This window comes from Neolamprologus brichardi, chromosome 16, assembly GCF_056152115.1.
Source record: "Neolamprologus brichardi isolate AB-2024 chromosome 16, ASM5615211v1, whole genome shotgun sequence".
In the NCBI taxonomy this organism is placed as follows: domain Eukaryota; kingdom Metazoa; phylum Chordata; class Actinopteri; order Cichliformes; family Cichlidae; genus Neolamprologus; species Neolamprologus brichardi.
This window is the reverse complement of record NC_142119.1, coordinates 21,270,114-21,287,602: the sequence shown is the minus strand read 5'-3', so window position 1 is coordinate 21,287,602 and position 17,489 is coordinate 21,270,114. Positions and strand designations below refer to the sequence as shown.

Here is a 17,489-nt window from a genome sequence, read left to right as displayed (position 1 = left end):
TTGGCATATTTAGGATTTTAAGCTTTTCTTTCCCTACATGATTCTGGACTTCATATATTAAGATTTTAACAACACATTTTAAAGATCTTAACTTTTCTCATGCAAAATATAAACATTTTCACATTTCATTTAAAACTGGTCATACAAACCAGATGAAGCCTTAAAGTATCTCAGTAAATGTTTGTACTAACCTTGGGGCCCATTGGCCCTGGAGGCCCTTCAGGTCCTTGAGTCCCTGGGAATCCCATATTACCTTGAAGACCAGGATACCCAAGCTCACCCTGTCATGCACACAGTTATAGTAAAAGTTTAACACAAGTGCAAAAAAATAAACCTACATATTAACTTTGAATTGTTTTCATGCTCAAACTGTTTCAACAATAGATTCCAAGACATTTTTAAAATTGCATGATTTACCAAATAATAAATACTATAGTCAGTTCAAAGTTAAGTAAAACACACATAAATAAACTCCCTTAAATCCTCACTGAAGATGAAATCAACTAACATAGTCAGTGAGAGGGAGCCAGAGGAAGTACTGGGTTCAAATTCAGCCTGAGGCCTTTCTGTGTGATGTTCTCTGGGTGCCCTGGCTTCCTCTCACAGTCTAAAGACATGCAGTGGGATAGAATAATGAGCGATTCTAACCTGACTGTAAGTATGAATATGAGCATGAAAGGCTGTCTGTCTCTACGAGGGAGTTATTACGTTGTCGTTACATTACGGACAGAAAGTTAAGAGTAGTTGGATACACCGTATTCAGTGTATGAATACACGGTTGTAGTAAAACTATTTTTATGTGTATGATATTTTGAAAAGAAACACAGCCAAAGTAATCAAATTCAAGCGCTTGTGTATATTTAAACCAGTTATTTCAAATGGGAGAGCTTATTTAATATTATTTAAATAGTAAGAAAGTATATTTTTATTAATATATTTTGCTTTTATATTTAGTAGTTTTATAAGCAGGTTTCAAGATGTTCTCTTTGGCAGTGCTTAAATGGACACAGAAATATTACACTATCTGCCACTAGATGGCAGCATTGTTTCATCAGGAAGAGAGAGCCTTCACAGAGAGGAGTGAGCAGTGTAGAACAAATAAAAAGGGCCCAACCCTCAAACTATTGTTTTAGCTTTGATTTTCATTATCTGACCACAGTGAGGAGAAACGCTGCATGCTAAACAACAAGGGTTACCACAGCAACTCCTGTCCCTCATCAGGAAGTGATATCAGTGGAAATAAGGCACGCATGAGACTTTGGGAAGACTGTTTGAGGCCTTTCAGCAACCACAGAGGTGCTTTGAGTCAACAGTGATTGGCCAGACTCCACAGAACACAACAATCAGTACATCTGCTGTCGTCGAGCCAGCTGAATGTTTGGCTACTGTTGATGTTAGCGTGAGCCTTAAAAGGTCAGACTGTTTCGCTAAGAGGATTGATAACATTGCAGTCCTCTGATAAAACCGAGCCAACAGTTTACATGTACGCTCACGCAGCACAAGCTGCACTGAAAAGAAAACAAAGTCTAGGCTAACTGTAGATATAATTTTATTTGTTTTTAAATGCTTTAAGGTGCTGAACTGGATCACATAGTTCAATTGAATAAGAGGCCAAAAGATATTTTTATTCTCTTTTCCTTTCTTCAGGAGAAAGAGGGTGTGTGTCGGGGTTAACGTTAGCATGCAAGTAAGGTATCTATTTATAGATGTAGCAATGTAGCTTGCCATCACCAGTGTGTGAATGTGTGTGTGAATGGGTGGATGACTGGATATGTAAAGCGCTTTGGGGTCCGTAGGGACTAGTAAGGCGCTATATAAATACAGGCCATTTACCATTTACCATTTAGATCACAGACACAAATAATGTTAAATTTGGATATTTGGATTTGGCTCCAAGTGAAATACCTGCTAGTAGGCTGACTTTGTTGTTTACTTTGGTCATTCACATTGGCAACAATGCTCTGTGTAGAGTTTGCGTGTGCTCCCTGTGCCTGTGTGCGTTTTTTTTCCAGATGCTTCATCCCACAATCCAAAAACGTGCATGTGACGTTGCTCGCTGATTGGTTGGTGGTCTAAACATTAGTTTAAATGGTTTTGTTTCTCTACGTGGTAGCCCTGTGATGGTCAGCCAGTTTGTCCAGGGTGTATTCTGCCTTTCACCCTCCATCAGCAGGGATAAGCTCCAGTGCCCCTGCAACCCTGATTTGATTAAGCTGATTCTTGAGTCAATGGAGGGAAATTTTAATGTCAGTTTGCTATTTATATTTGAGACTTTCCTTACTAGTTAATTAAGGTGAGAGAAAATTAAGTCTAAGAAAATCTTTATTGAGAGGAAAAACTACACTAACTGGCCACTTTATTAGTTACACCTTGCTTGTACTGGATTAGACCATTATATGCCTTTAGAGGTGCCTTAATTCTTCATGGCATACATTTAACAAGCTGCTGGAAACATTCCTCAGAGATTTTGGTCTATATTGACACGACAACATTACACAGTTGCTGCAGATGTGATTCTGAATCTCGCATTGCACCACATCCCAAAGGTGCAATATCAGATTTAGACCTGGTTACTGTGGAGGCAATTTGAGCGTCATGAACTCATTTTCATGTTCAAGAAACCAGTTGAAGATGGATGAACATGGTCAAGAGCTCGGTTTGAACTTCAGCGGCTCATCTTGACCATGTCTGCGTGCCCAAATGCATTGAGTTACTGCTGTTATTTCCATTAATGAGCAGGTGAACATGCGTACCTAACAAAGTGGCTGGTCAGTGCATGTAATTACTAAAAAAATAACCCTGCCCAACACAGCTAATACAACTTTTTCATGTTTCCGGTCCATGATTAACACTAATACCAGAGCGCTGACAGCTTTAAGGCTCACAGCCAGTTTATGGCTGGTGTCCCCACCACTTGTGTTTCTGCAACTCAAGGCTCTCATCCATCTGATGGGAATAAGACCTTCAGGCCAGCTGTGTGTCTGGACATGCTCTAATTCAAACTGCTCTTTGTTCCCATCCTGGTCTTTGCTCCATGACTGAACCTACTGCACTCCAGCTCCAGTTTGTCCCTCTGAGCTGACCCCATTGAAATGTAAAAGAGGGTTTTGTTTCTATTTGCTGTCAAATTACTGCATGTGTAAATGGAAACTGACATCCAAATGAATCACATCAAATGAAAAGGAAAAGTGGGCAACGGTATCTAAATGTTTTTAGACAGAGATAAATGAAAAATCCAATAACAAATCTTACCTTTGCTCCTTTCACACCGCTGCAGTCACATTTTCCACATGATGCACCACAGCCCTGAGGATGAGGAGAAACATAAAAATAAACGACCCGTAACTTAGAGGAAAAATCACTTAGAAATGCATGTTTGTGAAACTGGGTTTAGGTGGATCTTTTCTGGCCACCGGGGGTGGGAAACAAGAAATCTGGCCATTTTAAGATGTCTCAGCTGTGCTCTCCTTTTATTTAAAATATATAAACAGTCACATGTATTCACAAGCTAGTTCCTAGCTCTGCTGTTTGGTTTGTGCCATAGATTTGATTATGCTGAAATCAACTGCCAGCTGTGTCTCCTAACAGTAAAGGCCTCAAAACCCACAATTTAGCTGAAAGATGCCAAAAGGACTCACAGAATTAAAGACTTTGAATGCGACTTCACTTTTAACTAGTGAAAGAAGTTGGTTGTAGCAGGTTTAAATGTACTGATGATACTCCTGACATTGAAGGAAGGTCGGGTTTCTTTTAAGCCACATCAAGGATTCAACGAGTAGCTTTGTAGAACTATTTGCTGGCAGTGGGACATCAATGCAGCTGGCTTCGGCCCTCCATCCCCCATGCTTCCTCTTCTCGGGGGTCTCCAGAGGCCAGAGCCTGGGAACTGGCCTGCACTGCCTTGGCTCTGTCTTTCACTTTTCCTCTCTTCCTTCTTTTCCCATCTTCCAGCTGTTGCTAGACTCACGTGTAAGGCGCTCAGCCAAAAGCCTGTCAGGGCTTTGGACCAGCTCTGGAGACTTGGGCAGACACTGTACAGCTACTCTGCTTCCATGCATTTCTGTCTGTCTCTCGCAGTCACAACAAATAAATAGCTCTATTGCCATTTACAGTACAACTTTGTCAGCCCAACATTAAATACCTGAGTCATGTCTAATCCTCTATTTATTGATATCAAATTCAGCCATGTGTCTGAATCATTTCACTTTAAATCAATAAGTGGCTCAAAGAATGACGGGGAACAACAGCGACTGTTTTCAGCACAATAAGCCCACACCCTTCCACAGTGCACTTGTTCTCCTCTGCCTGCAGCGCATTACATGTGTGGCCTGCAGTTTCCCACTATTGCGCTGTAAAACAACTCCCCCTAACCCTGTCTCACTTCACCACCTCTGTTTACTGAATAGTTTTCTGCAACACCACAGGAGAACGTAACGAACACCTGCTTTAGATCAGATTAGTGTCATAAGACAAACATGGGAAAAGAATATTGACTCTTAGGGAGATGAACATGTGGGTTTTATTATGGCAAATATGCTGGCTCGCACGAATAAGGGCTTCTAGTGTTTATATTGAATGAATGAATTTTTTATTTTTTGGGATTTCAACAAGGAAGTTGAGGCATGCTAATGGAGTGGCCGGATACACTTGCAAATTGTCAGCACTGCTGATCACAGCTGTTTGTGGGTATGTGTTGTCTCATTCACCTGCTTCTCTCTGTCTCAGAATTGCTCTTTGTCTGCTGTTTTTAAGACACAACTGCTTTTGGAGTCATCACCAGCTTCAAACCACGACACACAAACCAGTGACAAACACCGCCCTATGATATCCACCGCTGCATCTCCAAACACAACACCGGGATATGCGGGTAGATAAAAGTGGTGAGTCTTTGCTTTCTCGGGCTTGTTTTCCTTCTACGCCCATTATGCATCATCATTAACCCAAACATCAGATGGGAATGATGGGAGAAAGACCCAACTGACATCAGGAAAAAAAGAGTGCCTTTTAATGACCTAAACAGAGATAGCACACATGTCTGATTTGTCTGGACCTTAAAGGGAAGAGGGATCCTTCAAGGACCTTATCATACATCCTCAGCTATACATCATAATGAGGGTTCTGATTATCGAGCTGTACCACAAGGTAGAAATCAAAACACAGAACTTGCGCAAAAAATATGAGATGAAATAAACATACAAACTGCAGTGGAATAGTAACAATAATACTTAAAAAACGTTATACTCTTATATATTTTTGTTTACTTAATTCTCTTAATTGTAAATGGCCTGTATTTGTATAGCGCTTTACAGTCCCTAAGGACCCCAAAGCGCTTTACGCACTCAGTCATCCACCCATTCACACACACATTCACACACTGGTGATGGCAAGCTACATTATAGCCACAACCACCCTGGGGCGCACTGACAGAGACAAGACTGCCGGACACTGGCGCCACCGGGCCCTCTGACCACCACCAGTAGGCAACGGGTGAAGTGTCTTGCCCAAGGACACTACGACCGAGACTGTCGGAGCCGGGGCTCGAACCGGCAACCTTCCGATTACAAGATGAACTGCCAACACTTGAGCCACGATCACCCCATTTTAATTGTATTCTTTTTTAAGATGAAACATCACTAACCAAAGGGGGACATCACAGTCACGTCACAGTATACATTCATCTTTCATATTCAGATATTATAGGGATGCATTGGGCCAATCACCAGATAGATAGTGACATGAAATCAGACCGTAAACAAACAGATTGTTGCTTTGTTCAAGCCAAAAACTCTTTTTGCTTGAAATGCTGTTTATACTCTTCAGGCAAATGACCAAGGCTGTGAGTCTTTGCTTAGCAGTTTCCAAGGCCTCAGGTTACTTGCTGTACTACTTTTGTCAATCACACCTTTTTGCAGCTAACTTCCCTCCGTGCAACACTGATCTTAGCCTCTAGTCTTCTTCTCCATGGAGGGTACAGCTCCTTGTGGTTGTTCATCTCATAGCCAAGCATCTCTGTGATCACTGCTGCTGTGGTGTAGATGAGCTGATTAGTCTTGGTGATGATTGCAGTAGGGATTTCTGTAATGCTGCATTCACATCTTCTAGTAGACCTTCAGGGGGTACTTCATGTAGTCTTGGTAATCAGCCAGGGTCCAGGTTTCCAGCTTCACCATGATCCTGTCTTTCAGGTCAGCTGCTGTAGAAGTCAATGGAGCTTCAGTCATACTTGGGGCTTGGTACCCAATCGCTGGTGGGGGTCATGGTGTCTCCCCCCTGACCTGACATCCTGGCTACCTGTTGCCGTAGCATTTGTGTTGTACTTCATCCATCTCCAGCAGTTGCTTCTTCTGAGCTACTAGTTGTTTCGCTGTCAATCTGGATGTTGGGTATCGAACATTCCAACAGTCCCACATCCTCTTTATGTAATCCTTTCCACTGTGGTTAGTTGCATAGTAGCATTCCAGCAGCAGCCTCTCATCCCTTACCCACTTATGCCTTCTTGTTGCAGTAGCCCGCTTCTCATCAGCGTGTCCTGGTTCGTCAACGCCTTGGACCTTGTTAATCTGGGGAACATCTGAGCCGGTACGGCTTCAATTATCACTCTCTCAGTCATATATATTTGTCGACATTTGTAATTTTGACTGACCAAAAACTGACCAAATAAACACTGAAGATTGTGTTACTCTGCAGAGAGAGCACGATCTTTCGCAGAAGGTGAGTGAGGTGTTAATGTTCACTGTCAAAATCCAGCGTTGGACAAGAAACGTCTGAGATTCTTTGTAGCAGACAGCCTCACGTGTCTCTGGACTCGTGTTTATGTCGTTGCTAAGCCTGGATGCCAGGTGTGAATGTGTCCAGACTGTGAAAAATCAATAAGATGTACCCTGGCAGACTGTGTATGTTTACTGGGCAAAGCACAAACTGGAGCCTTCTCATAACTCCATCAATGTGACAAATTGTTTGTAATTGTTTACTGAAGTTGGAGCAAGCAGAGAAACACAGATCTTTAACATCTTTAAGAAGGATGGAGTGGATCCAAGTAAAAGATTTCTTCCGTGGTACACTTAGTCACGTTCACAAGCCTAGATATCCACGGTGTTACGTGTCATAGGTTCGAGGGAACACATTGTGCCAACCCTCTTCCCAGAAGGCCTAACTTTTCGACAGCACTTGCTCGATATGTCTGACATCATTACATACGCAAGTGAGAGACACTGAGACAAACCTGTGAGAGAGGAAGTGATGAGTAATGTTTACTTTAGAGATTAAAAGCCTCTGTGAGGATGTCACTCCGGAGATCCTGACAATAACACAAACTCTCTCAATGTAAACCAGAGAGCTGCCAAAAAAAGAACAGCAAACGTAGCACAAATTGTTAAAAGATAGACTCCAAGCATCAGGCTTTTATATTTCTTACCACCACCAGGTTCATTTTCACCAGGGGCTTTCAGTATTTGCCTCTGTCTCCTTTATCAGAATTTTTTTTTACATGTTGGCATAAAAGATTTGAACATCGACCCGTAAGCTATCATTTGACACACTCCATTTCTTAGGTTCTCTAAGGCTTCTGATTTTATCTCACAAATGTCCTCAGGAGACAGCTTAAAGAGATTTTTTTTACATGTGCTGATTGCATGATACAATCTGAACCTGCACATTCAAACAGCCAACTTTGATCTCCGGCTGTTATTTTATTTTGCTGCTAGTGTTTTGTGTAGATTTGCGCTGCACTGATGTTGAAATCTTTACTGAATCGTTCAGTAAAATAATCTGCCATCAGAGAAAAGAATTTCATAACTTTTCCGCAACCAATCAGTGCAGCACACTGCCTTAACCATGCTGCATTAAAATGCATTCCTGACCTCACATTTTTCATAAAACACTCCCATACAGACTCCATACAAACGTCTTCACTCATTAAACAAAGGATAAACAATGAGGGAAAGAAGCTGTAGTTTTAAGGTTTGGTTTGCACAGTTAGAGTCGTCCAGCTTTCCTCTGTGGCCTTGCGATTCAGAACCTCAGCTCCTCTTTCCAAAGTGGGCATATCCACATCCAGCTTCCAAACACAACAAGTGCACCTCATGTGTATACGTTTTAACCAATGTTTGCACAAATCTTGAGAGCTGAACTTTTGTACAGTTTTTGAAGGGAGCAGTACTGGCTATTACCTCATGAGGGCAGAAAAATTCCCATCGCTGCAGTGCTCCACACTGACTATACGTTTACAACAGCTGTAACAGTTTCACTGCACGCCTCACTCCATGTTAAGGGGAACTGAAGATCACAGAAACATCTGGTCAGTGTCATCTGCAGACCTTCTTTTTAAAACGACGTGACATTCCCAGCACATTCCTTTCATAACATCCCACCCCCAGGGTATTCTGGTGGGGGTGAATGCTGCAGTTTTGGTGCGAGTTAAGGTTTTTAACCAAAGTCATGCACAAATGCCCTGGGAGGTCACATCAAGACATCAACTATGTGGTGAAAGTCTGCAGTTTGTTTTTTTGTTTGTTTTTTTGTGCTTTCGGAACAAAAAACACAAGAAAAACACAAGTTCAGCAGCGTGACAGGAGTTATTCCCCCTTGGTTATCTCCCCGGCTATGGGGGGAGCAGAGAGGAGCCTTCCTTCCACATTGATATGGATTTCACTGAGGGGCAAAGCTGATAACTCGGCAGGACAATTTGCTGTTCCTAACATAAACTTTATCCAATGTGGTTGTCGCACTATTCCTGTGATCAGTTGCACATATAGTCCTTCACTTGAGTCGCATTTGGAATGCTGTGATAAACAAAAAACCTAAAATCTCTGCGATCTAGAGTGCCACTATCTCCCCTGAGTCAGTTGTTTTGCAGCTGGAAACGGAAACTGCTGCACTTCTCAGCTATTTCAACCTAAACACCAGATTCAGCATGTGAGGTGAGTCATGCTGTTGCATCACTTTGCTTTGTATTTATATTCTCAAATGTGTTTTGGGCGTTTTATTCAACTGTTTGGGTTTTGGCTCCGCTAATTACTCGTAATCGCATCCGATGAGATGATCTGGCTTTGTGTCACAACCGTAAATATTATGCAACATTGTGAAGATGTTAACATATCGAGCAACCTTCACATAAACAGCTGAGAATTTTCTTTCGTGAAGTAACTAAAATAAAGTTTTGCAAGATTTCCACCCCCCCTTCGGTGTGCTGAAGTGCGTCCACAGGCAATCCTCATTATGAGCCATCAAACAGGATCCTCCTCTGTTTCGGTCAATTTAGCAAAGTGGCATCAATGTTTAACCTGTGTAACCCAATAAAGAGATGCTCATGACGCTAAACTACAGATCATTGCTTCCATATGGAGACAATTAGGATAGATTTACTCCATAAATGTTAGAAGGAACCCGCTTGGCAGTAGGGCTCGTTAGGCAGTGCTAAATGAGACATTTATGGAGCACAGAGCGTTACAGTCAGCACAATGCTCTGGGCACAGCTGATTTTGATGTCTAGATAACCGCACAAAATTAGCTTCTCTGTGGTGCCAACTCGTCTTTCTTGTGGTTTTACTTATTTGTGTAGGTGCCCTTGTCCACAAAGGTGCTCGTCCTCTCAGCATTCCTCACGCTGAAAAATGAGGGAGAGAAATATAAAGCCAAAAAAAACTTGAAATATTAAAAGAGATAAGCAGAGGAGGATTGATAAGCTTTTTCAGAATGTGCTCGGTTTGAAGCGTGCTCCTCTAACATTCCTGGCCTTCTCTGGTACTGAGTCAAGGATGGGAGAATAGAAGTGGAGGAGGGGAAATTTCTATCTTACTGCCATACTTGGAAGACGAGGCTCCTGGTGCAACTTGCTCTGTAAACAAGCGCGTCTGTGTGAGAGACAGCAACACGTGCACCAACTGAAAGAGCTTTTTTTTCTAATTCAATATCAAAAATCATGTTTAATTCATAAAATGTATGGAAACACTTTTAAAATTTGTATATATATATATTTTTTGCTTTAAAGCAAATTGTGAAAGACATTTAGCCACAGTAATAACATTCAGCTGTAAATAAATTATACCCAGGCTAAAGCAAAAGAAAGTTAGCTTAGCTTTGTGAGCCAGTTTAGAAAGGGGAAACATCTGGCTCAGTCAAAAAAAAAATCAATAAACAAGCCTTCGTTCAAATTACCTTCCCTTATTCAATTCAGGGTTGTAGGGGACTGTCACCTAACCCAGCTGTCATAATGTAAAAGGCAGGCTCCACCCTGACTGGTCTCTCACTGGACTATCATGATGACTTTGAACTCTGAGGGGAGTATTCAGAAAAACACACAAAGACACAAGGAGAACATGCAAAGTCCAACAGTGAGGCATCTGCATCAGCCCAGGAACATTTTTTCTGTGAGGCCACAGCTGCTGTACCGCCATGCCATGCCAACCTAATAATGTATTTATTTGATGCATTTGAAGAAAAAAAACCCTCACAAAATAGTCCAAATCTACTTTTCCTCTTGTTTTGTATTGTTAAGTTATCAGATGAGCTTAATTTATGACTACATCTTAAATAAGAGTCATACTTGGAGATATGTTATATGTACGTTCTGCAATAAAACAAACAAAGGTTTCTGTTTCCTGTATTTAAAGACTCCCGCGGCGCTTATTAGCCGATACCAGCCTGATGTAAAGCATGTCCTGTTTTGGCCACAGGGAGCAGGTATTCATCTGTACCAGAGAAACAGTTCAAGGCTTCTGTAACTGAAAGCAGATGCATCTGCAGAGACTAGTTCACACACATACACACACACAAACTCAATCGTGCCCGCACAAAAAGCCAAATGAATTAGCCTGTTAGAAACATACACACATGCAATGGATGTAAACAAAATGAGAAACAGACACAGGAAAATCTGTGAAATCGGAAACCTTGGCAAACATGATATCACATGCCTGAGCTCGCTGGGAAGATCTGAACGAAAATGCATGTAAATGACTTAACACTCAAGTCTCTGCTAAAAGGCACACAGGCAAACACAAATCCATAAACAAACATTAACCTGCACACCAGTCAGTTGTTACTCTGCTGATGCATGAGCATGTGTGGCCAAGGTTAGTTTGGGAGCAAAGATGCGTGTGTTTTATAGTAAAGCATCTCTGTCCCAGAGTATCACTTTAACTCCAGCATCCTAACAAAGACACACCTCATGCTATGGAGCCTCAGAAATTGAACATGTAAGCACACATAAAACATGCATTATTAACACGGTCCAAATGTCACACGCAAAATTAACTCAGCTAATGGTAAAATTGCTTTATACAATTTGTTAGGCTTTGCTGATTCCCAAAATGTTGTGTGTGTGTGTGTGTGTGTGTGTGTGTGTGTGTGTGTGTGTGTGTGTGTGTGTGTGTGTGTGTGTGTGTGTGTGTGTGTGTGTGTGCCTGTGTACATGTAGATTTGAGTTGTACAAGTTTGTGTTGATCACTCCCTGCACATGTTGAGAAATCACAAAGTCCTTTTTGATAGTTTTATGAATTAGACTAAAGCCAAAAACAGCCACGAGGTCTACTAGTTCATTTAAACAATGTCATAAATCACTGCAGTGCTTTACTTTATCATTTCCAACTCAGACTCAGTGGGTCACCTTTCACTCGACTTCAGATCTTAATGCTTCCAACACATCCTATCCCATATTCCTGCCGTAGATTACAAAGAGTTGCTGACCTCTTTTAATCAGCTAGTCGACAGGCCTTCCATCTTGACCTGTCACATGACCCAGACAGCAACACCCAAATGACCTGTAACCTCTGCTCAGGCCATTAGTGGGGATTTAGAAGCCCAAACAAGACTTCCATACAAAGGTCATCTTGATAAATCAGCTCTTCCTCAGTGTTAGAGTATGCGAATGGAGATGTGAATGTGGATCAAATGTTACCTTGTTAGCAAATTAAGTCAGATTCCTACTAATCTCCTTCAGCGGGGACTTTCCTGCTCTAACTACCGAACACACATACACACTCCACCTCTGCCCACAAGCGGGCTCTTTGTTGAGGAAAGAGGACACTTTTAACACTCAAATGCAAAAGATTATGTGGCACGCTCATAGAAAAAATGTAGCCTGAGAAATCAGAACTCTGGCAAGCTAACTGTGAGATCTTGTTGCAGTTTTCTCATCTCTGCCTGTGGGAGAGAAATGTGTTTATGGCTGCTATGCAGAGCTCTGTTCACGTGCCCACACATCACTTGTCTGGGCAGTTATTGTTCCACGCACAAGTTAGCAAAATAAATTCCTCTACAATCCCACAGGAATGAGATTGGTCACAAACATCAAATCAAAAGCTGCACTTCTTTTCTTGCTTCCTCCTAAATCAGTTGGACCTGGATGCCGTGGAAGTGAAATATGACAATCAACAAAAACAGAGTTTAAACATTGTGTCCAGCAAATCTGCTTTTGATGCATATAAGGCGGTGATGAAGGGGTGGCAACAATGACTCTTTTTTTTTAAGGCGTTTGTATTCTTTGAAAAGGGGCCAATTCTGTTCATGCTCACTTCAACTCTGCCTGCCTCCTCTGTGAATGTGCAGCGCTGGACACCGGATATAGGCTTTGGGAAGTCATTCTTTCTCAAAGGAGGAAGGCCTCTTCCTTGCCTTTTATGCTCACAAAGACAAGAAGGGGTTGGGTCAGCATTACTTGTCTCTCAAGAGTGCTCTGGTATCTGGGAATAACGTCAGGACGTGAGGACAAGCAATGACCCCTGTGACTTAAGTTTCACTGGTTTCGTTCTCAGCCTAGAACATTCTCACACAAATTAGCACGCGTAAAGAACAATGAAAGAAATCATCACAGCCCATTAGCTTTTAAAGTCTTCTTTGTGAAGATCTACCTGATAGGCACAGCAGTTCTATGAGCTAACATTAGCTACAGAGGTGATAGTGAGCTTGCTTGCTTTTTGGGTTGTTGTTTTTTTTAAACTGGATGCTTTTTCAGACTTCCTGAAGGTCAAGTTGCTCTTTGGTCATTGGCATTTTCAGTCCTGTCCTTGTACCCAATCATCTTCTCAAAATTGATCTTGTCAAGACTGACACAAAAAGAGATTTTGATTCATCTTGTGATACCACCTGGATGACAATGATCCCAAACACACTGCCAATGCAGTAAAAACGCAATGGTACACTGTCAGTCATGGATTGGGCTCCCCAGAGCCTGGACCCTGACATTATTGAAGCAGTGTGGGATCATCTGAGAACAGAATGTAACAAAAGGTGTCCAACATCCAAAAAGTCTGGAAAACTATTCATGAAGACTATTTAAAGAAAGACTTAAATAAATGAAAAGAAAGCTTGCCTAAGTGAGTTAGACTTTGTTGAAGAAATAAGGTGGTCATACCAAATATTGACTTTAGAGCTCATTACTCTTGTACAAACACTGCTTGTAGTTCCATGTATGGTTGTCAATTTCAGTAAATCACTCCACCTACTTCCCACTTTCCAAGCGAAATATAAAGAAATGAGAACAGTATATTAGACTGTAAAACTGCATATTGGAATGAAAATATCTTTTCAATTTAAGAGCTTATGCTTACTGGTGGAGAAACCATTGCTGAAGCATAAAAAATATTTTGGTAATTACCAATACTGTTAATTTAGAGCAGCTGTGGCATAAACCTTACATCAGATGATGATCTAATACATTTATTAAGCACTGAAATAGTCTGACCAGATATATTAGGCCAAAATATTAGGCTTGAATAGTATCAGTATGCCAAATACTGTAGAGTGCAAATCAACCATATGTTGGAATTATGGGGAAGTTTTCTCCCTTGTAAGAAGTGCCTATTAATAATAATAATAATATTCGTAAAACTTGAATGGAGCATGTACAGCTCTAAGGTCTGTTTCACACAGGCATTTCTATTTGTGCAGTACGTGAAGCTGCACAACTTGAGTGTAAGAAGAAGAGGAAATTCCAAGGACAAGAGAAAGAAAGCCTATTATTGTACTTCACAAACTAATGAAGGCCTAATTGAGCCCTTCAGGCCCATTATCATACCACACTATTCATCTGATAGCCAGCTAATTGAGAGAGTTTCTTTCTATTGTTCTCCTACATCCGTGCCAATCCTTATCTTCCATAACGTCATTACATCCCTACTGTTTGAACATATGGTGAGATTACAGCTTACAGATTACACCCCTCAGATGCAGAACCCCGGCGACAGATCTGACCTCATATCTGTTAAAAACGCCTTAAACTTCCCCTACGCATTTAAAGACTGGCATATCTCATCTTCTGCTGTGAACCATATCATGTGACCTCCTTAGCTTGTTTGCTACTCAATTTTATCTGATTAAGGCCTTTTCTGGAAAACTTCAGGAGGATGACCTCTTGTTGTCCAGCAATATGTCAGAGCTCAAGCATCTGCAGCCACATAAAAAGGCAACATGGGATAACTCATCTGTTCTTCCAGGAAAGTGGTTCAAGGCTCTAAGTATGGATATGGGAGAACTTTGGGTCCTCTGCAGCTGGATCTGCAATTTCTGTCAATCCCCCCTGAACCTTTATTGTCATAACTTATAATGAGACAAATATGAGCCATGTGCCTCTCTCATCTGCACTGAGATGCTGGGCTAGATTGCCATCACTCAGTAAATCAGTTACCCCACCCACCATACAAGCTGCTGTTTTCATGTTCTTTTGCTATCGTTCCTAACTCTTATTTGCAGCTCTCAGCAGAGGCCTCTGCTGGGGATTTTCATTGGGCATGGCATCAAAACACTTAACCCAAGGCAACATGATGCAGTATCAAAGAATGCCTACATACTGACAAGAGGTGTTTTAGGTATGCTTGCCAGTTTACAAAATAATAAGATTTAAAAAAAAATGTTTTTAAATTATATGAAACTAACAAAAAGATGTTTTAAAACATAATAATAAATTCAACTTAAAATTGATTTAAAAAGTTTTTAATAAAAATAAATTAAGACAATATATATTTTTTAATGTTTCCAGTGTTGCTTATCTTTCATATTAAGGAGATATTTAACACCCATCATGTTCAAGCAGTATAAAGCAGTATTAAATCTGAATATTGAACAACTAATAAAGAAATTTCAGGTGAAGTTGTAAAAGATGAAAGGTATGAAAGTATTTGAGTTAACTGTGACAGGCAATTCGTAAAAGGATTTATTAATTGATACTTAAGCACCAAGAGAAGCCCTAAATCCCTTATATCCCTCTGGAGAGGGAAAGTTAGGTTATCAGAGAGTAAACGACAATCTGTACCACAATCCTAACCAGCTGTTGCATGTCTCAGCCCATTTCTATGATTGGACTGCTTATGTTTTGGCAGGTTTTACCACAAGGGGCTTAGTGGTAATTGATTTAACGATGAAACTCAAGATTGGGTGGATAAAGAAAATAACATGTTGTCCCAAATCCGGGAGCAACTGGTGTAGAAAACGCTACCTATCAAAATCAAAACTAAAATATTTTGTCAAAACCGTATCTGTTATCTGCAACTTTTTACCATTGCTGACATTAAAGAGGCTCAGGAACACTCAGTTCTGCACACTGGTATAAAACAAACTGTTCATGTGAGTCAGGTCTGATGGGATCTTTATTTGATTTGGAAGGATTTTTTTTATAAGAACAAACATATCCTTTCAGAAATTGGAGTCTTGTTCAGTGAGGTAACGCAAGAAGGTTTTATTATAAATATATCAGCTGCACACGATAATCATTAAAAACATACACAGCAGATAAGCTGATAGATGCGTATTTATACTAAAAATAAGCACGTGATTATTTTCATGTGTAACCTGTAACGTTATAGCAAGAAGGTCCTGGTTTGAACCCCAGTCGGCACCTTTCTCTGTGGGACCTGCACGTCCCTCCCATGCCAGTGTGGCTCTTCTTTGGGTACTCTAGCTTCCTCCCATATATATATATATATATATATTCCTCCCATAGATATATATGTTAGCTTAACTGGTGATTCTAAATAATTAACCAAATACACTACGTGTCAGCAGCAGCACCAGTTCCTAGCAAGAGAGCTAATGTAGCATGGAGGCTAAGAGCAAATCAGTAGCTAAGAGGGCTTTTATTTTCTTTATGTTTAGCTACACCAACGTCACAAACTCTGAACAGCTGGGTTGACAAAACTCAAAAGATTTAGAACACAGCAATGCTTTTTCTTGTCCGCTCTCACTGTCGTAATGATCAGTGTCATAACTGAACTTATGCTAACATAAAAAGTTAAAAAAGGCACACTCAGAACAAGAGGAAGTACACAGTAGCCTGGTAATTGAAAAACTGACTACTGTGTACTGTAGTCACTGTGACTATATTATTATTATTATTATTATTATTATTATTATTATTATTATTATTATTATATACATATTATTATTATATATTATACATTATCAACTTACTAAACAATACCAATTCAAGGAACTTATATTAGTGGATGTATTTATTTACTATGACGTAAAGCTCAGAAATTAATGTTAAGTTGAGCTTGAAGATCTCCAATAATTGACAGACTGATTCCCACTCTCTTTCCGACAATAGGTGGTTACAGTTTATTGATTTAACAGTGGTATTAGATCAGTACTCAACACTGCCCCGTTACTTGAAACAAAACATATCTTTATCAGTATAACAATACGAAAGTATAGCGTGGCTGTAAGGCTTTTCCAACAGGTGCTCCAACAGGAGTTAACTCAAAATACTCAGCTTTATGGCTGGGAAGAAACTGAACAAAAAACAAACTAAACTGGGAATACAGAACAAACTAAACAGGTAGGCAGGCTGGCAAACAGAACACACAGTGAAAGTGAGGGTACGATGTGACAACAAGCAGGGGACGACGCAGACACTAAATACAAGAGGTGAACAGAGCTAAGATGAAACAGCTGGGAGACACGGCTGACGAGACAGGGAGCGCACAAAGCTGAACGCACTGACATAAGGCACAGACCTGCAAAGTAAAACAGGAAGTACATGACAGACACGGAGATCCAGACGAGACACAGAACTTAACAGACGCAGACTCATGAGCAGACATAATAACATCATGGGCAGACAGAGGGAACACAGAAAAGAGAGACCAGCGCAGACACAGAACAGAAACCTAGCAAATGGCAAATCTTAATGGAAAACACAATCAGAATAAACAAGATCATAATAAAGAAACACAAAACACTAAGTCATCAGACTCAGGACCACGACAAACAAGTACTGTCTCAAAGTCTTCACCAGGGTCTGTTGGGTCTGTTTTGCTTGCTGAATTGCTCCTATTTAACAAACTGCCACAGCACTACTCTAGTTTTCACCAGCATATCTTTACTGGGCAGTATTTGTTCATGCTCAGCAATGACTTGAGTCTTGTATCTGTTCTTCCTACTCTAAAGAAAGATACAAATACCTCATTTCCACCTAAGCGGTAGTAGTGTTAATGGTGCAAAAACAGCTTTGCAATGGTGCCTTTAAAGACCACACTTTTACTGCAGAACATTAT

At 40.7% G+C, this 17,489-nt stretch overlaps 1 protein-coding gene across 1 annotated transcript in view; it reads right to left on the bottom strand.

Annotated features, from left to right (window-relative positions):
• Window positions 1-17,489, bottom strand: part of col4a1 (collagen, type IV, alpha 1) — a 50,450-nt gene that overhangs the window by 26,634 nt on the left and 6,327 nt on the right. Inside the window, exons 2-3 of the mRNA XM_006788325.3 lie at window positions 3,253-3,306; window positions 192-281 (exon numbers count right to left, since the gene is read on the bottom strand). Coding sequence (XP_006788388.2) covers window positions 192-281; window positions 3,253-3,306 — 144 coding nt within the window. The remainder of the gene's footprint in view (window positions 1-191; window positions 282-3,252; window positions 3,307-17,489) is intronic.